Below are 26,417 nucleotides of genomic sequence, written 5' to 3' on the forward strand. Positions count from 1 at the left end.
CAGGAACTTCAAATAACTGATTAATACATTAAGGGCTGTAAAGGTAAATGTAGACAACTTGAAAGAACAGATGGTTAATGTAAGCAGAAATGAAATTTTAAAGGAAGAATAAATAAGAATTGCTAGAGATATAAAGTTCTATAACAGAAATGAAGAATGCCTTTGATGGATTCATTAATAGATTGGACATGGTTGAGAAAAGAATCTCTGAGCTTGAGGATACATCAATGGAAACTTCCAAAATTGAAAAATAAAGAGAAAAAAAGACTTAAAGAAACAATATCCAAGAACTGTGAAACAACTACAAAAATATAACATGTGTGTAACAGGAATACCAGAAGGAGAAGAAATAGAGAAAGGAACAGAAGAAATATTTGAAGCAACAGTGACTGAAAATTTCCCCAAATTAATGTCAGTCACCAACAATGTTAGACCAACTCTCTAAAATCTCTTCCAGAAGATAGAAACAGAGGGAATACTTCCTAGCAGCATTGCCCTAATACCAAAACCAAACAAAAACAATACTAGCAAAGAAAACTATAAACCAATACATCTCTAGAACAAAGATGTAAAAATCCTCAACAAAATATTAGCTAGTAGAATCCAGCAATGCATAAAAAGAATTGTACAGCATAACCAAGATTTATTCCAGGTATGAAAGGCTGGTCCAATATTTGAAAATTCATTCATGTAATCTACCATATGAATAGACTAAAGAAGAAAAATCACATGATCACATCAATAGATGCAGAAAATGCATTTGACAAAATCCAACACATTTTCATGATAAAAACTTTCAGCAAACTAGGGGCAGAGTGGGGAACTTCCTCCCTTGCTAAAGAACATCTACAAAAACCCTAAGGTAACATCATACTTAATGATGTGGAACTTACCTATAGAGGAATAAAAATAAAGAATGACATCCAACTTCTCAGAAACCATGTAGACAAGAAGAGAGGTGGAGTAAAACTGCTGAGAGAAAAAAACTACTAACCTATAATTCTGTACCTTGCAAAATTAGCCTTCAAAAGTAAAAGTCTGTTTCTTCTACTTTTGGTCACCACTGTCCCCTAGCATCAGCCCAGAGGAACAATGCAAAGAGAAAGAGAAGGAATATGAGGAAAACTGTCAGATAGTTCCATATTTACAGATGAAGAAACTAAAGAGGATCTGAATAATTTGCTCAAGTTCACACAGCAAGTGCCGGAGCTAGGTTTTGAACCCAGGGGTTTTCAACTCCAAAGTTTGTGTTCTTAATCTCGTACCATTGGGATGAAATTTGTACAGTGAAAGACAAGCAACGATATAGATGATTGCCTAAGTGTTCCAAATCCATCCTGACAAAAAAAATTGATAATTCCAGTTAATCACTGCTCACTATATAATTAAATACAATTAAAAATAAAACAATATTTCTGTATAAATCAACTTACTACAATTTTTCCTTCCAAATCGTGGAACAAGTATTCACTTGAATTACAAAAGTATCGTTTTCAAATGATACTTTAAGTGTCGTTTGTAAATGATGCTTTAAAAAGTATCGTTTTAAAATACTTTTAAAAGTATCATTTTTAAATGATACTTTTAGTGATACCTCACTGCCTGGTAATTACTACTTTTAGCGACACTTCACTGCCTAGTAGTCACTAGAGCCTGATCACAAAAAGATTCATTAAGTTCGTAGAAATTGGAGAGAAAGAGTCTTCCGATGTAGAAACTTAGAAATTTAGGGGGAAATATTCTTCCTACATAGAAATTTACTCTGCAATACATCAACTATCCAGCTCTTAATGATGTTAATATTTCTTCATCACTACCTGTCTCCCAACATCAGTCTTAAGCGTTTGATAAAACTGGGGAGGAATTCCCCTTTCCAAATTCAAGCCTTTTCCCCACAGATTTCAAAACTCTTACTCAGGTTGTTCAGTGTTGTCCTTCTAGGTATGGAAATATGACATTCCTTTTCTGCAACAGGATGATTTATCTGACAAGAATAGCCTCCATTTACAAGTTACTTTGCATTTTTCAAAGTACTTCTACAAGTTCCTTTGCTTCTCATACAATTCTGTTTCATAGGAGGGTCTTACAGGATAGGTGTAAACACTTGTAACGAACTTGGCACTATTTGACTTACAGCCAGGGCTCAATTAACGTTAATCACTACAACTATTGTCATTCCCATATTGTGAGGAAACTATGTCCCTGAAAGATTAGGGTAATTTATCTAATATCTATGACAGGGTTGGTACCCCAAACTAGGTTGATTTCTACAGCAGTTAACTTCCTATTAGGGTTTGTATCAATAAAACTGTAGGACCCGCCAGGGCTGGAATCCCACTGCTACCTGAGCATCCAGTTGGTGACCAGACTCCCCGAATTAATAAAAGGATTTGTTGTTGTTGTTTTTATATAGCAGTTGTCCAGGAAGTATCTCCTTTCGAACTCAAGTCACTGGGCAACTGACTTTACAGAGCAAATTGGCCCCGTTTAAGGATTCTTGGCTCCTGAAATCCGCAAGGAAGTGGGTTCTTTTAGAGGGAGCGCCAAGAGCTTCAAAAAATCCTTCTAAAGTGAACCCCTCCGGACCCGGATAGCGAGATGGGGCTCAGCCTTGTGCCTCGGCGGCCGTAACAGACGGCAAAGTGGAGGGGGCTTCCCGGGCCCACAGCTGGACCTCGGCACCCCAAGCCCGTTCACCCGGGCCGGGTCCTGGCGGGCCGCGGAGTCAGGCCGGGCGGCGCAGCTCAGGCGGTGCCCGGGCGCAGGGCCAGTCCCACCGCCGCCGCCGCCGCCGCCGCCGCGAGCCCGGACCTGCCCGCCCGACCTGGCGGCGCAGTCTCGCGGGATCGCTCAGCTCTCGCTCCCCGTGCGGCTCTCGAGGCAGCTCCAGTCCCGGACGCTCCCCGGAGCCGTCTCAGGTCGCTGGCGGGACGGTGGGCTAGCCGGGGAAGGCAAGGGAGAGCGGCCTTCGACCGCTGCCCGAGATGAGGCTCCCACGGCCGGGACTGGGCAGGGGCCGGGCGGGTGCCAGGGGAAGCGGGGCGGGCCGCGAGGGGCCGCGGCTGGGTGAGGCGCGCCGGGAGCCACAGGTGCTGGGGAGGCGGTGGCGGGACGGCCCGCACCCGAGTTTCCTCGGAAACGGGAGCCGGCTCTGAAAGGCTGGCTGTGCCGGGGCCCCGCGGCACCGCGCAGACCAAGAACGCGCTGTCTGGCTCTAGGCCTGGGGCAGGTGCCCGGGTGTGGGGCGTTGGCAGACCGGCCATCAGTGTGTGTTGGGGCGCGGGTAATTCGTAATCCGGGGCCCACAGCCTTCCTCCCCCAGGGGACTGCCTTCGCCCTTCCCGCGGGACGGTTTTGCGCACTTTCCTTTCGACGGCAGCGCTACACCCTCCTAGCCAGTGAGAACTGCAATGTTGCTCCTCCGCTGGAGGAATCCTAAAAGTCTCCCTCTAGTTGGCCTTTTGAAAAACGAGAAAACTCTAAGACTGCCACAAAAATTGACTCTTTAGAGTCTTTTACAAGTTTAAGAACTCTTTGGGTCTTAAGGAATTTCCTAGGGCCTTAGGTTTCTTGTACTTAATAAGCTTTCCAACAGGGGCTCTTAGATTGTATGCTTATATTAATCCTTTATGATTTACTCCGAATCACCAGCGTTCCTTTTTTCCTCCATCTTACTCTTGCCATTCCGAACCCTTTTAACCCTGTGTTCCATATAGCAGCAACCTCCTAGCATTGGTTCCTAGAGGTGCAGCTTCCTTAGCAAATGATATATTCCATGCTAAGGCAGGTGAAAGAGTATCTCGCTAGGACAGAATTTTCCGTTGTTTTTCCAGTGTTTGTTACCTGGGATGAAAATCTTAACTCTGCACTTTGACTCCACATTTGAGTTTATGACAAATGTTGCTAATATACCCTCTTGTTTGTTTTTACAGTAATCGACCCAGGACTTATTTTCAGGAAAACCTGAAAATGAGTAAAATCGTGAAATGAGGAATTTGAATATTTTATCTTTGGATGGGGATCTTCTGAGGATGCAAAGAGTGATTCATCCAAGCTATGTGGTAAAATCAGGAATTTGAAGAAAATGGAAACGTTTACATTTTTGTTGACGTGTATTTTTCTACCCCTCATAAGAGGGCACAGTCTCTTCACCTGTGAACCAATTACTGTTCCCAGATGTATGAAAATGGCCTACAACATGACATTTTTCCCTAATCTGATGGGTCATTATGACCAGAGTATTGCCGCTGTGGAAATGGAGGTGAGTAGTGCTTCATACCTTTATTGAAAAGTAGTTTATGCTCTGTTCTAGAAACTAGTAATGTGACTTATTTTTAAACACAGCCGATTTCTTCAAGTTGTGTACAAGTCGTGTTTTGAAAAGCCCTTTTGAAAATTAAATCCCTCTACTGACTTATGTTTTATGTACATTTGCGGCCCGGTTTAGTAGACTCGTTTAAATAGGGTTCATTTTATATAATGAAGTATGGTGACAAATGATTTCTAAATGCCTTGTACCTGGAAAATATTTTGCTTTCCTGAATCAAGTATGATAGTTCCTCTAAATGTGAATTCTGAATATTTTTCTAATTCAGTGAACATGTAATATTTATTGCCTGGACTAAAAGTGAAGAAATCTACATGTTTTTATAAGTAGTTGTAATATTCACTTGGTACAGTTTTTCTGAAATAAATAAATTATCAGAATATTTTGTTGCTGTAGACTGTATTTTAAGGTTATCACAAAGACTCTGAAAAGTGACTTTGTTTTCTAAGCATAGCACATATATGTTCTTTATAAGATACTTGTTAAAAGAAACCACTTGAGAGGAGTACAGTGACACTAAAGATTGCCTTAGGTGCCTTAGTTACCTGTCTCTGGTTTAGAGATATGCAAATTACTAGGGAGTGGGAAGAAAACTACCTGTACAGACAGGAACCTGCTTTCCCATGCAGATTTGTTAGGTTGTTAAGTCTCCTGAAGGGAACTGGACACATGTATTGTTTTTGTAGTTTTTCTCCAGAAAAACTGAGAATAGTAAAGGCTTTTTTCCCTCAGATTGTTGCTAAGAGAGGAAATCCCTACAAATTTAATATATATACTATTTTTAAAATTGATTAGATTTGATTTTGCAGCTTTGATAGTTTTCTATTGTTGTTCAATTGAATAGTCGTCTGACTGCCTCATTGTGGACTCATGTCTGGAATAGGAAAGCTTATAAATACTAAGTAGATGTTATTTAAAAGGATAATACAGATTGTATTATTGTTATCTTTCAGTGTTTTTTTTTCAAACCGATGCAAGATGTCCTTTTGAACACTGAACAAATGATGCACTGAGACTTTCATTAATCAGAACCATTTTGATGGTTCAGTCTGATTCAATATAAAGTGTATAAAGTATATAGTGAGAACACTGTGAAACAATAATTACTTCATTCGCTTTTTCTCTGATGATGTTTTGTAGTGTTCATGTTTTGATAGTGTTCCTAAATTTTTTAAATCTGATTTCCTTTGTATGTGGTAACTACATACATTTTAAGGTTTTTGTTTTTTCTTTTAGAGATGGGGTCTCACTATATTGCCCAGGCTGGTCTTGTACTCCTAGGCTCAAGTGATCCGTCCTGCCTCAGCATCCCAAAGTGCTAAGATTACAGGCGTGAGCCACTGCACCTGGGCGACCATTTTAAATTTGAATGCTAGCAGTGACCTTATAAATTGATATCATCTAGACTCAAGAGAGCTACATCCCTGCTATTAAATGCCTATAATTATAAGATAGTAGCACCTAGCTTTGTTCTACACATGTAGAACCAATTGTTTTTTACTTTCAAAAAAAAAAGTTACTTTTTAATTTACCTAGCTTCTTTCCCAAGTAGTTTTTTGCCTGGATATTATCAAGAAGGCTTTTGGTTCTTACCTCTTTTATGTGATTGCTAACACTACCAATCTCTTCATTATATAATTCTCCACATGTAAGTAACTTTTCTCATAGCCTTTGCTAATGAAGTTTTTTGTTTGTTTGTTTCTTTGTTTGTTTTTTGCTATAAATCATACTTCAGTAAGTTTAAGGATACACAAGAAGAAAGCCCTCAAGCAGTCACAATACCAGCGTTAACCTAAGTTTACAGAAGAAAGGAAAGAGAAATGAAAAGGCAAAAATATTGTCAACCTGGGTCAGGCTTTTAATCCCTATATGTAATTTTTTAGTCTATACTGTTGTGTTTTTCCTACCACCCCATTCCTATTTTTCCTTATACAATAGTATTCTCTTTTAGTTCCTGTATTTGAATGTCCAAAATCCTATAATTTGAGAGTTGTAAGTGACCCTAAAGATCATACAGAGCTTCTTAGCATTTTTTGTGCCATTAACCCCTTCTCAGAATAAGTTTTAATATTTAAATAAATAAAATGGGTAGGATTACAACGAAAACAAATTATATTGAAATACACTTATAGCTCAGGTAAAGAACCCCTGAACCCTTCATTGTACAGATAAAGAAACTGAAACCCAGAAAAGTTATGATTTGTCCAAGGTTCAGGCACTCCAATCTGGTAGTCTTCTCTGTCTACATGGACCATAATGTCATCTTTAACTGTTTTTTTTTTAAGGCCCTTGTCCTTATTGGATAAACAAGATAATATTTCTTATGCTTTAGAATGCAATGTATAAATTTCACACTTTGATACTTCTTTGCAAACTTCATTTAGATAAAAATTAAACTGGGTGATTGTTTTACCTCTGTTTAGCTCTGTCTTTCTTTTTCCTTCTTACAAGTGCCTTGAATACAAAGTCTTATGAGACCAAAAATAAAATCTCTGTGTCACACACCTGTAGTCCCATCTACTCTGGAGGCTGAGGTGCGAGGATCACTTAAGCCCAAGAGTTGGAGGCTGCAGTGAGCTATGATCGTTCCATTGCACTCCAGTCTGGGCAACAGTGTGAGACCTCAACTCACCAAAACAAAATGAAAACAATAACAACAAAAACAAAGCAAAAGTTAACTCCCTAATCTTCAGTCTCTCTAGTGGTGCCACAGTGATTTTACTATAATTCAAATTTGTGCAGTCCACTTTAGCGTTAAAATCCTTCATCATTTTCCCTAAAGCTGGGGAAATAAAGACCTGATTCTTGAGCACCCAGGCCCTTCATGTGGGACCCTGGCTTCTTGTCTAGTCTCCCATCTTGTACCATCCCACATTGCACACACTGCTTTAGCCAACTGACCTGTTTGGAGAATTCAAATCCATATTACTCTCTGTCACCTCTGTATCTTTACACACACTGTATCCTCTTGTGAGCTGTCTGTCTACCTAGCTTTCTTCACCTGCTCAATTCCTTCAGGTCTCAGTTAAAGCAATAACTTTTTAGTGAACCCTTCTTTCACCTTTCTCCTGAGCATATTTAATCAGCCCACTATACACCCTTACAGTACTTATAACGTACATTTGTTCTTATACTTATCATGCTGTTTTACAGTGATCTACATGTCTCTAGATTGAGAGTTTGTTGAAGGTAGGGATGGTGGGTTTGTTTGTTTGTTTGTTTGTTTATGTCCCAGTAAGTCAGCAAAGGAAATTTTCCCTCCAAATCTTTACCTTCCACTTCTATCATCTACAGTGTCCAAATCAAAGACATACTAATATTTTTAGGTGGTTTACATACCATTCTTTTTCATCCTGTCTGAGCCTAGCTCTAATGAAATTTATCAGTTGACATCCTCTGTTTTGTTTCCCACATTAGCTCTACACATACTTATTAGAATTTTGTTTAAAGAATTTGATTTTTAACCATTTCTAGTTATTTATATGAAGTAAAGGAATTCAACTTTTGATTGGACCGTTGGATTATAAGCTATATGCGTCTTTTTTTTTTTTCCAAACATTGTACTTTAGTCCTTAAGTGTATATTCCAGTTGAGTACTAAAGTATAGCTGCTTGTAACTTGGCTTTTACTAAAAATGTGTTTTATAGCTTCTCTAAAGATCAGTTTAGGTTATACACCTCCAACCCAATTGCCTTTAGTTTCTGCTGGTTCCTATTGAATTTCCAGGATTCACTGTGTATTAATGTTAGGATGAGGGGCTGAAGAATTGCCTGATGGCTATGGCAGTGAATTGTACTGTTAGCCACCAAGAATCCCGAATAAGTCAAGAGATCTATCTCACTCCTTTTTTGTTCCTAGTTTTCATTTTGTAACAGCTAGCCTGTTCTATAGAATGTAAGCATTTATGGTCATTTTTAATCTGTGATTATATGAGATGGTTTAGAGCAATGGTTCTTAAACTTTAGTTCATAGACCAGCAGCTTGTGAGCTTGTTGGAAATGCAAGTTCACAGACTCCTATCCCAACCTACTGAATCATGATCGCTGAAGATGGAGCCCAGCTGTGGTTTCATAAGCTGCCCAGGTGTTTCTTATGAGTGTTAAAGTTCAAGACCCCCTGGTTTAGAAGTTTGGATTGCAGGTTTTTACTGTTAAAGACAAAATTATTTTGGTTTTCCAGACCATACAGTCTCTGTCACAGCTATTCAACTTTGAAATTGTAGCACAGAAGCAGTCACAGACAATATGCCAACAAATGAGTGTAGCTGTGTTTCAATAAAACTTTATTTACAAAAACAGGCAGTGGGCTATGTTTGAACCAGGAGCTACAGTTTGCTGAACCTTGGTTTAAAGTATTTGAAAATGTTTTAAGGATAGTGTAGAATGTAATAAGTGGACATTATGTGCATTCTTATGTTAATACATTACCTGAGTTATATGTTACTTACTTTCCGCATAAATTTTTTTAAGTAAAATTTATCACAAACAAAAAGGATCTCACTGGGATATCTTGGTTCTTTAATTTTGTTTTGGAGATTGCTTAAAATGAGGGACTTCAGTTTTTTCCTTATTTTATTATGTGAACCTGAAATCATTTGTATTACAAAGAGTTAATTTACAATTCTGCATAGTAACTGGGCTTTGTAATGAAAAGGATGTACAGTCTAACTCTCCCAAGTGGAAAAACAAATGGCTGCTGCTTTTCCATTGTGTTCCTTTTGTTTCATATCTAGAGCATTGTTTCACAAATTGTGAGATTGAGGTCCCTTGAGAGACTGATTTCATCCCGAAAGAGCTGAGACTGATGTAGGGAAAATGGAAACAAGAATGTTGTATTTTTCTATTTCAATTGCCTTCATTGAGGTCTAGGCAAAAGCCAGGTCACGTATTGTGTTTGGAACAGCAAGTGGTCATTCCCCTTTTAAACAGTCTAAAGGGAAGTGAGCCAAAAAAAAAAAAACAAAAAAACTTTCCTTTCCACCTGTTAATATGTGCTGTTAGAATGTCTCTATTCAGTTAAAAATAAATGGAGAAAAGCTGGATAGACAGATTTTAAGGAAAATATCTATTTCTGTTGCATAGTGGCTTTTAAGCATTTTTATTTTCCTGCTTTTAGAAGAGTCCAGTCCCTTCCTGCTTTCACCTTTCTTCCATATTCTCTGCCCTTGTATGTCCATACACAAAGAAAGAAAATGTTTAGTGAGATTAACCTGTTTGTTTTTCAGGAAAGACTATCTGAAAATAACTGTAGCTATTCTGAAAGTAAGATATTAGTCATATAAAATGAAATAAATACTGAGAAGTGTTCCAAGCCAGTTGCATGTATAATGACTACTGTTGTGTTTTAAAGGTAGAAACCTTCCTTCATGATGTTGCATTGCAGTAGCAGGAAAAGTCCCTTGACTCCTTCTTTTGAATCTGCAGATTAAGGGCAGGACTGTATGTGAAGAGAAAGGATATTTCTTCTGGGAGGCTCTGCTGATAAGCACAAGGTTCCTAGCCCATTCCTTAGTATTCCACGGGAAGACTGTTGTGATTATTTCCTTTCCCCAAAAATGTGGCATGTAAAATGAAACTTTATTACTCTAGGTTATATATTTGTCATGTGTTCGTTCATTCATACTTATTGAATATGTACCTGAATATGTAGCTTTCCCAGAATTGTAGTTTTTCAAGTTCTAAGGTTTACATTAAAAAAATAATTGATTCTAGATCAATTCCTTTGTAGTATCAATCAGTTAATATGTACATTTGTCTAATTTCCAAAGGAAATCTCTTTTGGAGAAATGATTTAAATTTTCTAATGGTCCCTCACAAGAAATAGTTTTAAAATAACAAGTTTTCCATTATGGAAATAATGTAAATTCCTGCTTTTTATTCTCTTGTATTCCAGGCTCCACTTTACATTTTTTAAAGAAGGTGACTTGCCTGAGATGGATCACATTCATGAAAATAAGTAACAAAATTTGCACCACTTTCCTATACAGTAGTTCATTGGCATTCTCAAAGAATTTACTCGAGACTTTTATAACCACTTTAACAGTATTTGCCCAATGAAGTGTAACTGAAAACATTTAAGGGCCCCTTTAGACTTGAGTGAGACTATTGTTTTGCTAAGGTTCATCACTTTTTTTCAACCACATTTTAAATTTCTTTCACTCAGTTTTCATCACCATCACTGTAAATCGACTTTGTTTTTGGTGCCAATTTAGAGCAAGAAATATAACTTTTCTCACTGCATGGGAGTTACTGTGTATGTCACCATGAGTAGAAAGCACAAATCCTGAGCTTAGGATCAGATGCTTTGGAGTCACTTGATCTTGTTCACTGTTGATGTGGCTTGCTTCCATGTACCAGTGGGATTCTGATTCATGCTTCAGAAAAGTGACAAACGTTTATATATCCCATATTTTCAGTACTCAGGGAAGCAAGGCACTGCCAACATACTGCCACAGGACCACTCTGCTTAGGTTATGCTTTATATATTTTTAAGAAACCAAACAGTTCCTTCTTTTGATCCCTCTCAATTAAAATTCTAGCCCAGACTTTCCCTTTAGGACCTTACAGTGCCACCTACCCCAGGCCCATATTATGGTTCCTTCCATTATCATATTATTATAGCATCAGGAGCTAGCTGGTCCTTTCCCTGTATATTTCACTGAGACCAGCTGGTATTTATTCATTCAACAAATATTTGAATGCCTAAATAAATAAATATTTGAGGCACTGTTCAGGTACTTGACATACAGTAATGCACAAACAGACCTCACAGAATTTATATTCTGGTGGAGGGAATGTAAAACAACCTATCTGTTTTTGTCATTGTACTTTCAGTTCTACTTTTTGACAATGGCTTATTTTCTTAGATTACTTTTTTGCGCTTGTTTACTCATTTCCAAAAAATACTTTGACTTATTTTAATATTATTTTGCCCTGGTCATTTCTTCACTGATTTTTTTTTTTTTTTCCAAAGATCAAATTGGCTTTTATTACTGATTCATGAACTGGGCAATATCCCACCTACAAAATAGAAAGGGGCTCTGCTAAGCTGAGCAAAATGGGAGGGATTTATGGGTAGAAAAAGCTGAAAAAAGCAGAGACAAGGAAGAAAAAGCCAACTGGTCATTTCAAAGTTATTTTCTTTACAGAGTTGAAACAAAGGAGACTTTCTTATGCCAGCTCACATTGACCAGGCCTCTTTAGATTGAATGCTGTGAATCTGTAAATTGTCTGCTTTTTTTAAAAAAACAAAAACAAAAAAAGATCTGCTTTTAAGTTTGATTTGATCGTGTGGCACCTAGCACAGTGACTCCATTACGGTTTGGTCTGGTCTGTTGGGCCAGTGCAGGAGTACCTAGTGTGGGAGCTCAGTCCAAAACAATGGTTTCCTTTAATTTTTTTTTTTTTTTTAATACTTTAAGTTCTAGGGTACATGTGCATAACGTGCAGGTTTGTTACATATGTATACTTGTGCCATGTTGGTGTGCTGCACCCATCAACTCGTCAGCACCCCTCAATTCATCATTTATATTAGGTATAACTTCCAATGCAATCCCTCCCCCCTCCCCCCTCCCCATGATAGGCCCCGATGTGTGATGTTCCCCTTCCCGAGTCCAAGTGATCTCATTGTTCAGTTCCCACCTATGAGTGAGAACATGCGGTGTTTGGTTTTCTCTTCTTGTGATAGTTTGCTAAGAATGATGGTTTCCAGCTGCATCCATGTCCCTACAAAGGACGCAAACTCATCCTTTTTTATGGCTGCATAATATTCCATGGTGTATATGTGCCACATTTTCTTAATCCAGTCTGTCACAGATGGACATTTGGGTTGATTCCAAGTCTTTGCTATTATGAATAGTGCCGCAATAAACATACGTGTGCATGTGTCTTTATAGCAGCATGATTTATAATCCTTTGGGTATATACCCAGTAGTGGGATGACTGGGTCATATGGTACATCTAGTTCTAGATCCTTGAGGAATCGCCATACTGTTTTCCATAATGGTTGAACTAGTTTACAATCCCACCAACAGTGTAAAAGTGTTCCTATTTCTCCACATCCTCTCCAGCACCTGTTGTTGCCTGACTTTTTAATGATTGCCATTCTAACTGGTGTGAGATGGTATCTCATTGTGGTTTTGATTTGCATTTCTCTGATGGCCAGTGATGATGAGCATTTTTCATGTGTCTGTTGTCTGTATGAATGTCTTCTTTTGAGAAATGTCTGTTCATATCCTTTGCCCACTTTTTGATGGGGTTGTTTGTTTTTTTCTTGTAAATTTGTTTGAGTTCTTTGTAGATTCTGGATATTAGCCCTTTGTCAGATGAGTAGATTGCAAAAATTTTCTCCCATTCTGTAGGTTGCCTGTTCACTCTGATTCTTTTGCTGTGCAGAAGCTCTTTAGTTTAATCATATCCCATTTGTCAATTTTGGCTTTTGCTGCTGTTGCTTTTGGTGTTTTAGTCATGAAGTCCTTGCCCATGCCTATGTCCTGAATGGTATTACCTAGGTTTTCTTCTAGGGTTTTTATGGTATTAGGTCTAACATTTAAGTCTCTAATCCATCTTGAATTAATTTTCGTATAAGGAGTAAGGAAAGGATCCAGTTCTTCACTGATTTTATATAGCTCTTAATTCTTTTAACTCTGAAAAAGGAGCCTCCTTTCCTTGTGTTCTAAGGTTTTGGTTTTGGTTTGTTTGTTTTTGTTTTTATATCCTTTCCACCTTAGGGTACCCAGACTGGTTAAGCAGAAAAGGAATTGATTATAAGAGTAGCAGGTAGCTCATAGAATCAACAGGTGGGCTAGAATTCAAGCTCAGGCTGTAAGGAAACATGCTACAGCTAAGATGCTGGCACAGGTATGGTCTACTTGGGAACTTATAAGCAGGGGATTTCAGTGAGGACGAGTCTTGGATAGAAAGGATCCAGGATACTTAACCTGACACTAGATAGTTGGTTGATCCTGCTGGGACATGATACCATATTGAGGGCTTAAGATTGGTTACTGCTCTGCTTCTGGCAAATGAACTACTCAGCAATAGCCAGATCACCCCAAGAAGGAGAATTCTATGCTATTGGATCTGGGCACTCTTCTGCCACCATGACCCTTTTGTTCCTGAGCCTATTAAGCCTATACTGGTATAACTAGAGAAAAGGCTGATTGACATCCACAGAGTAGATTATTTAGTCTACACATTTAAGAGCCTCCTCTGTCTTGGGAACTTTGGGTTTGCATTCACATGCAAAAAAAATTTTATTTTTGAGATTATAGGCCCATTTTGGAGAAGTCCAGTCACATACTGCTTTTCTGGACTCCTAATACCAGTTCTGTAGAACTCTTCCAAGCTCTTGTTGCTTGCAAGTCCCTATCTTGTTATACCATTAGCTATAGTCCATGAATCAATGTAACTTCTTACCTGAGACCGTCTTTCTACTGATAACATAGACAGTGATTAAAGTTCTGCCTGCTAGGGTCACCTCTGAATGGAGTTATAATCCTACAGTAGCTCACTCTTGGCTGGGGCCAGCTATTGTAAGCCAGGCTGTAATTGTTTCTTCATGAGTCATTTGGTCAGAGGGAACTCTCCTTGAAGCCGTAGGTGTGTTTTAAGGAAAGGATTGTAATATGGCAGAAGCAGGCATTCTGAGAATGTGCTACTTTCCCATATCTTTGAGATCTACCCGGCCACTTGAAGATGGAATGCAACTGGTCCCTGACATCATGAGTTAGTGAGTTCAGTAACACTCAGTTCATGAGAGGTAACTTGACTTGATGATCTCTAGATGTTCTCTCCTGTTTAGTTTCTATGAGGAACTAGTAGCAAAAGCCAAGTTCCCTTTTAATTATGTAGGGTTAATCTCCTCATCTGCACTTGTGTCTTACTATGGCATCTAGAGTACATGTCTATGGCCTCATCATCTTTATGTCTTCGATAAGATAGATTAGTGTGATGTCCTGTGAAGTCGGTGATATGTTTCACTGACTGAATTTGAGGCACAGAGTTGATGTGATGCTAGCACACTGATGTTCCCCTAAGGCTGAAGCTCTTAAACTTTGGTGTGCATCAGAATCATCTGAAGGACTTGTTAAAACACAGATCACTGGCTCCACCCCTGAGTCCCTGAATCAATAGGTCTGGGATGGGGTGGAAAAATTCCACATCTAACAAGTTCCTAGGGGATGCTGATGCTGCTCACTCAGGGGCCACTCATTGGGAACCACTGCGCTAAGGCAAGTTGGCAAAGATATGCTGCTGTCCCTCCTGGGTGAGAACAAATTGCTTTTGTAGAAGAAAGAACTGGCTAGCTTAGAGAGGCATACAAGGTGCCTGAGCTTTAACTATTTGCTACAGGAAAGAGACCATATCTGGAGAATCACCTTAGCCAATTGAGTTGAGGTTGCTTAAGACAATCCACTGGAAAGTTGAAATGAGCAGGTGGTGGGAACTGTTACCCCTGAGTGTGTTTCTGTGGTGTTGCCGATCTCTCAAAGTCCCCTTAATCTGCAGTATGGTTTTTGATTTTCTATCATGGTAGGGGGGGAGACCCTAATGGTTTTTGTTTGGTCCCTACCATAATAACATTTACCCAGGAAACAAATATGACGATTGTGCTTTTGCTAAATACAACTATTTTAAGTGTGCATACATGAACTTGGAAAATTGCAGTGGGTTGGATTTAGGTCTCACTGAACCCTTGTCAAAAGCCCATTTATCATCTTACCTCCAAAAGCCCAGTCTCTGAAGCTAACACACTGAATCTAGAATCTCTGAGAAATAACCCTGTATCAGTATGTCTTAGCCCCATCTAAAATTGTATTATTTCCTCCTCAATTTGTAACCCTCAGAAACCAATATAAATTACAGTCTTACAACTAGTTTGTAGGTCTTTTTTTCAGATTCGATTTTGACTTGATGTTCCCAAGGCATGCTGGGGTGAAACTCTCGTTATAGGTTGAGACATTGAAGACTGGTGGGATGGGGCAGGGGGCTATTTATTTTCTTCTTACAGAAAGGGTCTACCTTGAGAACTGCAGGTTCCAAGCACTCTGTGATATCCTGAGCCTTGTCATGTGTCCCCACTGCAGAACTCTGGGTCTCACTGTTTCCTAGTTACAATATCACCAGGTCTCTTACATGAATGGGAAGCACATTAAACTGATATAATTTAGCCACCTGCAGATCAAACTGCTTGGTTTTCAACTCCTTAAGCCTTAAGTCCTTTTAGTCCTTGTGTGTGTGTGTGTTTCATTTTTTTTTTTTAAAGACAGGGTCTCACTCTGTTGCCTGGGCTGGAGTGCAGTGGCACAATCATAGTTCAGTGCAACCTGGAACTCCTGGGCTCAAGTGAGCCTCAGGCCTCAGCCCCAGAGGCAGCTGGGACTATAGGGCTGTGTGCATCCACAACCTGCTAATTTTTTTTTAAGAGACAGGGTCTTGCTCTGTTGCCCCGGCTGGTCTTGGACTCCTTGTATAAAGCAGTCCTTCCACCTTGGCCTCCCAAAGTGCTGAGATTACAGATGTGAGCCTCCGTGCCCAGCCTAGTGTTTTGCTCCCTACCTTGAGTCAAAAATTCAGAGATGCCAGTTTGTTATTCTCTTCCTAAACCAAGCAGTACCGTTAGAAGTCTACACCTTACCCTACAATCTGAATAACTCATGCTTTTTATATTATTTTCTAGTTCTCTGGCAGCAGCCACTCATTTGATCTCCCATAGCCTCATGTTCACGGGGCACATCACTCTAATATGTACAGAGAAGCTAAGCAAAAACCAAGCTAAGTGCTTACAAGGATAACTTAATTCACTTTGCCATGGGTTGCCAGATTTCCATCTTTAAATACTAACAGGATGCTCACTGCCTTTGGCCTCAGACCAGAAACCCAGTTCTAGAGTTCCTCCTGTTTTGCTGAGATCACTTGCAAACCATTCTGTATGTTTTTTTTTTTTTTTTCTGTACTGGTTGGTCTTCTTGATTACAAACAACAGAAACTAATTCTGACTAAGCCAAAAATGGATAGATATTGGACAGCTTGTAAGATCAATGGGAAGGCAGGAGAACCAGGTTCAAAATGTAAGGAGGAGCAAAGGGAACTGGGGCATAGCTAAGGTCATACCACAGGATTAGTTTGTCACCAGTGCCAATACCATTGGATACTTCCTGAGCCATTGTCAGTGGACGCTTATTTGGCCACTGCAGGAATTACTGATCGCATTGCAGCTTCCTCAAATAATCTGACTATATCTGTTCTTTTGCATAACCCTCTCCCCAGGAATCACAATACCCAGAGTATACAAATGGCCAAGCTTAGGTCAGGAGCCTATGTTTTCATTGCCAGGTTGTATTCCTGAATCCCTCTTAGCTTCCATGCTGTCTTACCTACTTTTGGATTCCCCCAAATAGTAAATATTCACTCTAGAGCACAGTGCAAAACAGTGTTACTCTCTGGGAACAGTGATTCATACTTGCAATCCCAGCATTTTGGGAGGCTGAGGCAGGAGAATCACTTGAGCTCAGGAGTTCAAGACCAGTCTGGGCAACACAGACTCTCTCTCTATTTGGGAGGCTGAGGCCTGAGGCTCACCTGAGCCCAGGAACTGGAGGCTGCAGTGAACTATGATTGTGCCACTGCACTCCAGCCTAGGCCACAGAGTGAGAACCTGTCTCTTTAAAAAAAAAAAAAAAAAAAAAAAAAAAAGTGTTCCTTACCAAGGAGAAAATTTCACTGTAACACCTACAGTTGTTTTGAAATTGATCTCCAGTTCTTCTACTCAATTCTTTGTTACCCTCTTCCTAAACTTTTGAGCCATAAATCTCCTTAGTGGTCATCTAGTTCATCACTCTCACTTTACTGGTGGATACTCTGAGACTCAGAAACAGAAAACTACCTGCCAAAGGGAGCACAGGTAGTTAAATTAAATAGTTAGAATTAAAGTATTAGAATTAAAGAAGAGTTAGAACCTAGTTAGAATTAAAATGCTGGCATTATTTCCAACGAAGGATTATATAAAATACTCCATGTATTTTGATTTTGATTCTCATTTTTCATTTTTCTTACTGTTGGCTCAGGCTGTTTTTCACGATAGAGATGCGAATTGCCTTCTCAGATGCCCTCTTCTTTCTCATCTCTGCCAGTACTAATAGTAACTGCTATTTCCAGGAATTTCTGCCAGGGACTGACCATTTCCTTAAAGGAGCTGACCTTTTATTTCTTGAGTTTTGAAACTGTAATAAATAGCACTGTTTTGGTTATTGAATGGTAGAATCTCAGAACCAACATTGATAGTTATGAGTTTTTTTGAGAATGAAATTTGAAAGGAGGAGTTTATAAGTGAGATCACGAAGGCACTGGGTTACTAAGAGAGTTGAAGAAGGTGGTATCACTAAAGGGGAGTAAAAGGAACAGACTGATGTGACCAGGTTTGATATCTACTCAATTCATGGATTTGCACTTTAATTCATGAGTTTAATTCACAGGTTTGGCACTTACCATGCTAAATGCTAGTTTAATAACATGATGAAATTCATAGCATAAAATTAAGGACATAAGAAATATCTCAATGTGTCATGTTAGATTTGGTTTCTGAGAATGGTACCCAGAACATTTTGAGGAAGAACATAAAATATTTCTATCATGATTTTTACTTCAAAAGACTGAAAATATGTTCCTCCTAGTTATGTTTCAACAGATTGGTATAACGAGTTCAATACTAGGCTGACTACCCATTATTTAAAGTGCTGTGATTTGTTCTGAAAGTATTCTATATGATGGAATACTTGCTTTTGCTTCAGGAGATACATCATCATCTGGAATGTGATCAACATAGCTTGAGGTTTTAAAGTGTTTGATATGTATTCTGTGAACATTAATTTTTTTAAACTGAAGAGTTTCTTTCATGTGGAAGAGTCCCAGTCCTCTTGATATATTTGCTTCCCTTCATCCTCACTGGCATTTCTGCCTGTCGCTGTGCTTTGGGAAAGGGTAATTTTCAGGGAGAAATGGACAGCAGCACAGAGTGAAGGTTAAAGAGGACATACTCTGGAGTCATAGGGACATTGGTCCTAGTTCTGCTTCTTACTACTATTGTGACTATACAAGTTACTTAACCTCTCAGAGTATCAGTTGCCTCAGCTGCAAGGTGGAGAGAACAAGTTGTGATAAAGGAAAATGGTATATGAAAAAGCACAGTGCCTGGTTTTTGGTAAGTACCAAATGAGCCAAAGCTCTGATTTATTATCAGTAGCCATAGAATTGGTAAAAGTAGCATTCAATCAGGAATAAAGATACCTAGCTTCTAAATCAGAGTACATTTTGGAATGTGAGTAACAATTTTAATAAGAAATTGGCTTCAGTTTTCTCGCTTGATCCAACAAGGGCTTAGATTAGGTCAGTGGTTTTCCATCTGTGATCTCTGGAGGTACTTTGAGGTCACTGGTAGCAAAGAGGAATGGTGAGAGGTATCTCAGCAGGGAGAGCTTCCTTTTCAGCCCAAGAAACTGTGCTTTTATTTATTTAGTATATCGGCCTCCTCTTAACTTCTTATTTAAGGAAAATGTTTCTTGGCAAAATGTGTATGTGTGCATGCACAGACACACATACACTTCAAAAATAATTAACTTAAAGGTTTTCTCTCAAGTCCCTTCCAAGTCTAAAATTCTTTAAGGCTGTTCATCTGCAACTGAACTTGGAAGTTGGTGGCCCACACTGGATCTGAACTGAGACTTGATTTTTCTATGTGTGTGTGTGGTGGGGAGGGGGAGGGGGTCCTGTTTCAAATGTATAGATTAAAGTGCCAAAATCTAAAATTTGGGAAATTATGCATAACAATCTAAGTTCTGTTTTCTTGGGAAAAATGGATATACCTGACAATTCTATGCCCCCATTTCCAAATAATAGTCTGCTGGAGTTGAGTAGCAGCTACTTCCCAAATACTCCCTGTCGTCTTACAGGCATTTGAGTTTACCTGGCTGGCCTCTGAAGGTATCTGAGTTTTCAGCATTCAGTTTATCCTACACACAGTGCAGGAATATCAACGTTATTGGATTAGCCACCTTTGGCACTGTAGAAGAATTTTAGGGAAGTGACTTGTGTTTTCCATGTAAGAAAATTGTTTTAGTATAGCAAAAGTACATGTATTGCATTCATTTTGCCTGCCCTTGAACTAGATAATTACTTAAGTGCTGACCACCAGTTAATCATGGCTTCTGAGTTAGAAGAACTAAATAAACACAGTGTGTTTTAATTCTTTCCACCAAAGGATCTGATTACCAGATAGTCAAAAAATTTAGGAACTAGGCTTTTTTGGGACAGTAAATACTAGAGTTTACCAGTTGCCCATAGTTCCCCTTCTCCTACCTCAGGCTCAGAGGAAGATTTGCACACCGTCTGGGCATTCTCTCCCACTCACGATGGAGGAAACTGAGAAAAGTACCATGCTGTTTGCACTCCAAGTTCCTGTGAGGTGACAAAGGATCCAATCTCAGAGCATCATTCAAATAAAAGCAATAACATACGTCAACGGTGGCAACCCTGTCTCTGCTTAGTCACTTTGCACTATCAGGACAGGGGAACTTCCCACTGGTCTGACATCCTCCATAGCTATTGTCCTCTAATTGTTGGGTGTGGGTTCTGTATATGCCCTTTAAGTCAGACTTAATTGTTAATTGTAGTCTGTAATCAAAGCTTATATTTACCTATTAATTTTTGTCTGCTTGACTGTTCATTTACTAAAGAAGATATATGGAAATTTCTCATGACCATGGAATTGTCCATTTCTCCCTACAGTTTTATTGCTTTTTGTTTATATGTTTTAAGTCTAGTTTTAAGGTATGTACAGTGCTCAGTAATGCATTTTAAAGTATATTTGTTGCACTTTATCCAGAACCTGAATGTTTTGTGGCAGGAGATATTTAATTGGCCATACTGATGAAAGAAGTTGTCATTGCTTCTTTTTATATTTCAAAAATTTCCCAAAGCTTATAGGGAGCCCTTTCTTTATTTTTTTAATGCAGTTATAGATTTTGTTTTTTACCTTTAAACCTTTTCTTTCATTTCAATGACATTTCTAGTGGAAGGAGATGCTAATATATAGTCAGTGCATTTCCCTTGAATCAGAATTTTCATCTCTCACTCTACTTGTTCTCCTTAGGTAGTTTCAGCCAATTATTTCAATTACCACTTTTATACTAATGACTTTTAAATCCATATCCTTAATTTAAAGTCTCACCTCTACATAGCTTTATTTAACCGCCTGCTAGTAGATATTCCACACTCAAATGTCCCATGGGCACTTCAGACTGTCCATCAACTGGTAAATTGTTAAGAAAATTATGGTACAGCCATACAGTGAAATACTACTCAGCAATTAAAAGGAATGAACTGGCCGGGCACGGTGGCTCACGCCTGTAATCCTAGCACTTTGGGAGGCCGAGGCGGGCGGATCATGAGGTAAGGAGATCGAGACCATTCTGGCTAACACTGTGAAACCCCCTCTCTACTAAAAATACAAAAAATTAGCCGGGCGTGGTGGCGGGCGCTTGTAGTCCCAGCGACTCGGGAGGCTGAGGCAGGAGAATGGCGTGAACCTGGGAGGTGGAGCTTGCAGTGAGCCGAGATTGCGCCACTGCACTCCAGCCTGGGCGACAGAGCGAGACTCCGTCTAAAAAAAAAAAGGAATGAACTACTGATGCATCAAACAACATGACTAAATCACAAAACAATGATGCTGAGTGAAAGAAGCCAGACAAAAAAGAAAACATACTGTATGATTCCACTTACGTAAAATTATAGAAAATGCCACTCTGCAGTGACAGAAGGCAGATTAGTTGTCAGGCGTGAGAGTTACTGAGGGGCTGAGGAGAATGGAAGGGTGGGAGGGATGACAAAGGAGCCAGAGGAAACTTCTGGTGGTGAGGGATATATTTATTACCTTGATTGTGATAATCATTTCAAAACCTATCAAATTGTATACTTTATACATGTTCAGTTTATCATACATCAGCTGTACCTGAATAAAGCTGGAAAAGAAAACCCTCAATACTAAAAGGCTTTGAACAGAAAAATAATAGTCCTTACCCACCTTTTCCACCCACATCCCAGTCCTGCGCTTGAGAGGCAGCCTCTTTGAACTCTTTTAGGTGTTCCTCTGGTATGCAGGCCACATTCTAACTAATAGGTTTACTCTGTTGGTTATAGATTAATCAGTTTAGAACTTCAGGCTGTTTCTGTTTATTCTTTCCTATTAGGGTAGTTGATAATTCATTTCTCTTACCCTGCCACTTTTACTTCTCCTAATACAGTTTTTGATGAAATGAATAGTCACTGATAACATTACTAGAAATATTAAATATTGCACACTGCTGAGTCAGGTAGTATACTTTGAGTACATTTATGTTTTTAATACTCTCCCGACAATTAACACAGTAGCTGTATTTTGCTTTGTTTTTTATGTAACAATGTCTGACTGTTTTTAGATATCCTAACAGACTTGTCATACACCTGGCAGCAATTTTCCTAGTGCTCAAAATAACATATAATCTGTCAATCTCAATCCCCACTCCTTTCCCTTGGAGACCTTTCTTCCTCAGCCATCTGCCCTTCTGTCAAATGTGCTCTGATTGCTTCTGGACTAGATTTGTAGTTGTCACACGGAGAATTTCTCTTGTCATTCTTCACTGTTGAATCAGCTAATTCCTGGGTCCCATATTATTTTCCTTCCTGGTTTATTCATATATTCCTTCAATTTATTTCAGGACTATTACATCTTCTAGTTGCTTCCTAAACAGGGATGCTTGAAAGTTTAAATTTTGTATTCCTTACAGCGCCAAAAATGTCAGTAGTCTACCCTGTAAATGTTTGAGTGGATCTAGAATTCTAGGTTGAAATGCATTTTTCTTTATAATTTTATAGTTATTTTTTCATTTTTTTCTAGCTTCTGATATTATCAAATATTCACAGTTTAATTTAGTTACATGTATGCTGTTTTTCCCCCCCTCTGGAAACATTTATGATCTTCTCTTTGTCTTGATGCTCTGGAATGTTTTATTGATATGCTTTTTCAGTGTTCATTTATTGTTTTGGAGAATCATGTATTTATTCTGTAAATATAGAGAAATGGCCATGTAGCAGACACTGTTTTAGGCACTGGAGATAGAGCAGTGAGCAAAATAGAAAAAAATCCTTTCCCTCTTAGAATTTACATTCTAGTGGTGAAGGCAAAAATTAAATAAACTAGTGCATAATGAAATGTCAGATAGTGATAAGGGCTTAAAAGAAATGCAAACCAGGGTAATGAGAAAGATAAGAACAGGATAATTTTAGATAGGATGGGCAGGAATGCCTCTTTGAGGTGAATTGAGCAGAGACTCAAATGCTCAAATGAGGGCACAAGACTCACTATCTGGGTGAAGAGGTGAGGGGAACAGCCAGTGCAAAGACTCTGAGACAGAAATACACGTGAAACTATGGGAAGCAAAAGTCCAGTGTAGTGGCAATGGAGTAAATAAGAGACAAAGTGGCCAGAAATGAAACTGGAGACATAGCGGGAAACCTGGAAATTTAAGGGCTCCTGGGAGTTGGAAAAGACTTTGGAATTTATTTTATTGGAGTCTTTGAACAAGGATACACTTACATTTTAAAGAATCACATTGGTTGGGAAATTGACTGTAAGATTAGCAAATGTGGGAAGTAGTGAGACCTGTTAGGAGGCCATTTTAGTAGTCAAGGTGAAAGACAATAGTGGCTTAGATTGGGTGGTAATAGTGAGAAATGGTCAGATTTGGAATATACTTTAAAGGGAGAGTCAACAGGATTTGCTGATGGGTTGGAGATGGGATGAAAGAAGAGAGGAGTAAAGAACGAGTTGTAAGACCAGCCTGGCCAACATGGTGAAACCTCGTCTCTACTAAAAATACAAAAATTAGCTGGGCGTGGTGGTATGCGTCTATAGTCCTAGCTGCTTGGGAGGCTGAGGCAGGAGAATTGCTTGAACCTGGGAGGCAGAGGTTGTGGTGAGCTGAGATTATGCCACTGCACTCCAGCCTGGGCAACAGAGCAATACTCTATCTCAAAAAAAAAAAAAAAAAAAAAAAGAAAAAAGAAAAAAAAGAAAAGAAAAAAGAAAGAAAGAAAGAAAGAAAAAAGAGTGAGTTGTAAGATTCTTGGCCTGAGCAACTTGGTGAATGGTGGCATTATTTATTGAGATGGAGAATACTAAGGGAGTGTTTGGGAGGCAGAGATATGGTGGGATTGAGTTGTATTTTGCATACTTTGGGTTCGAGATGCACATTAACAGCCAAATGGAGTTGTCCTGGAGCAGATGCTCATTCAAGTCTGTGGTTCACAGTAGAGATGGAAGCTGGATGAGTTTCCCCTGAGAGTCAGTAGAGATAGAGAAGAGGTCTTGGGGACTGAGCTCTGGAGCATTTCAGTGATCATAATTGGGAAATGGGAGAGGACCAGAAAAGGAACAGCCAATGAGACAGCTAGAAGTCCAAGAGAATTTGTGTCCTGGAAGGGGCCTCAAGAGGAAGCTAGGAGCCACTGTGTCGATTGCTGTTAAGAGTTGAGTAGAAGGAACATTCAGAATTTACCATCAGATTTGACAATGTGGAGTTTCTTGGTGACTCTGACAAGTGATTTCCCTGGAATAATCCATGTCTTCTTGAAAAATATATGATTGAATAAAATAGTAGTATTTCATTGTGTATGAAGAGTTCATAAGTCTGGTAGAGGGAGATTTAAAGATTCTTATGGAGTATAAGTGAAAAAATATATACTTTAAACAGTAAATATATTAATTTTATTCATCTATTATTAAAATGTTTTCTAACTGTATCTTGATGTCTTTAATAGCATTTTCTTCCTCTTGCAAATCTGGAATGTTCACCAAACATTGAAACTTTCCTCTGCAAGGCATTTGTACCAACCTGCACAGAGCAAATTCATGTGGTTCCACCTTGTCGTAAACTTTGTGAGAAAGTATATTCTGATTGCAAAAAATTAATTGACACTTTTGGGATCCGATGGCCTGAGGAGCTTGAATGTGACAGGTAAATTATGTTTTTCATGGAAAGCTACTAATGGTATTTTACTACTGGTACTAGCTCTCTGGGATGTTAGTGACAGGCTTTCATTATTTAATTCCATAAATGTTTATTACACACTTAATATATGCCAGGCACTATAGTGCTAAGTGTTGTGGACACAATGGTGAGCAAAAAACAGACTCAGTTCTTGTTCTCAGGGAACTTACAGTGAGGTGAGAGGGACAGGCAGTAATCAAATAATTATGCAAATAAGTGCAAAATTATGACTGTGATAGATACAACAAAGGAAAGGTAGATAGTTCTATGAGAATATATAATGATAACTTTGACCCAAACTGGGGAAAAGCGAAGGAAATGACTGTTGAGCTAAAGTATGAAGGGTAAGGGTAAGACAGGTAACTAGGCAATGAGACGAGGGAAGAGCATTTTGGGCAGTGGGAATAGCTTATTCAGAGACCCTGCAGAGCCTGAACAGGGAGTGAGGGAGCATGGCATATACAGGGAATTCAAAAACTAGTATAGCTGGAGTGATGAGAGTAAGAAAGAATATGGTGCAAGATAAGGAAGGAGAGAGAAGCAGCAGTCAGACCATCCAGGGCCCATCTTGCATATTTTTATGCTGAAAGCAATGAGGTCTTCAATATTTTAAGATAGGAATGGGTAGCACAATCCTGTGAGCTTCTGTATAGAGCATGGCACCTGTGTCAGTCTCCTGAGGGTTGGGCAGCACTCTGTGGCAGTTTCTGTTAGGAATCCAGGACACTTCCATCCTGCAACTCTGTCAGCCAGGTGGATGGGAGAGAGAAGATAGAGAACCCACACCTTTTCTTGAGTGCCTCAGATGGGAAGTGTTATACCTTTTCCACATGCATTCCTGTTGGCAAGATGTCAGTCATGTAGTTATAACTGAAACAAATAGTAAATGTGTGTCCCGAAGGAAAAAAGTATTCAAGGCAGAGGACATGTCGGGTGCTGCCAGTCAAAAAGAATATTACGCTATGCTATTTCACTAGAGTGATTGGGGCAAAGGACAGATGACAGTAGGTGAAGGAGTGAGGAGAAAGTGAAGCCAGAAACAGAGTTCTTAGGGAAGTTGGCTATAAAAGAGGAAAGTTTATGAGTTTAATGGGAAAGAACTATTTTAAGAACTATTAGGAAAAAGGAAGAAGCAAGCATATATGGGGTAGAAGAAGTCTTCAATAGTAGTTTTCTAAGAAGGAGGTAGGATCCCAAGCATAGATGACATTTTGACCGTGGATGGGAGGAACATCTGTTGTAACAGTAGGAAGGGATAGGATGGCTGTGGATATAGGTAGGTTTGTGTGTTTGGTAAGAGTTGTTGCAAGAATTTGTTTCTGATGGTTTCTATTTCCATTGTGACATAATAAGAGTCAAGGAGGTCCTCTGTTGTGAGTCTGGAAAAGAAGGATATGTGTTCAAGAGAAGTGGTCATTATGGAGCATAGGAGAATGAGTCAACTAGAGAGGCTTCGTAACATTTCAGGTAAATCAGGCAATCCTGAATTTGTGGATCTCATCTGGCCTATTGAGAACTTCTCCAGCTGTGGTGGGATGCTTGGGACTAAGCACAGAGAAGGCAAATAGTTGTGGTTGGGGTTTTGTCAGATTCATTCAGTGCAAAGATAAAGGTGCACTAAAAAATGAAGGATCATGAGAAGGGTGTTACTGAAACAATAGCCTATGAAAGTCTAAATGGATGGGGAGTGAAATGAAGAGAGAAAAGAACTAATGTATGGAGACAAGCTGGAGGAGATCTATCCCAGTGAGGTTTTTTTTTTTTTTTAAGGCATAATGAGAATTTTTAAAAAAATGAATTGCAAGGATAGGAACTTGCAGACGAAGGGCAGGATGCTTGAGTTGATTTTTGGAGATAGTATGTACAGGTTGTGGCAGGGTTCCCTGTGTGACTTTGATTACGGGTGGCCACTGTGGGTTAGGGATAGTCACTGGAGATGAGGAGGCTAAATGGCCGAGAAGCCAGAGTATGGATGGCTTGTTCTTGGTCAAGTCACCAAGGATGATGACA

At 39.2% G+C, this 26,417-nt stretch overlaps 1 protein-coding gene across 2 annotated transcripts in view; it reads left to right on the plus strand.

Annotated features, from left to right (window-relative positions):
• Window positions 1-2,790: 2,790 nt before the first annotated feature.
• The window catches only part of FZD6 (frizzled class receptor 6), a 35,620-nt gene continuing 11,993 nt past the window's right edge, over window positions 2,791-26,417 (plus strand). The window contains exons 1-3 of one of the 2 annotated variants that reach the window (XM_010354525.2): window positions 2,791-2,918; window positions 3,933-4,261; window positions 24,178-24,374. In XM_010354525.2, coding sequence (XP_010352827.2) covers window positions 4,085-4,261; window positions 24,178-24,374 — 374 coding nt within the window. In that variant the 5' untranslated portion in view covers window positions 2,791-2,918; window positions 3,933-4,084. Of the gene's footprint in view, window positions 2,919-3,932; window positions 4,262-24,177; window positions 24,375-26,417 lie in introns of those variants that run through there. The other variant, XM_010354526.2, reaches the window with a different exon arrangement.

This window comes from Rhinopithecus roxellana, chromosome 9 (assembly GCF_007565055.1).
Source record: "Rhinopithecus roxellana isolate Shanxi Qingling chromosome 9, ASM756505v1, whole genome shotgun sequence".
In the NCBI taxonomy this organism is placed as follows: Eukaryota; Metazoa; Chordata; class Mammalia; order Primates; family Cercopithecidae; genus Rhinopithecus; species Rhinopithecus roxellana.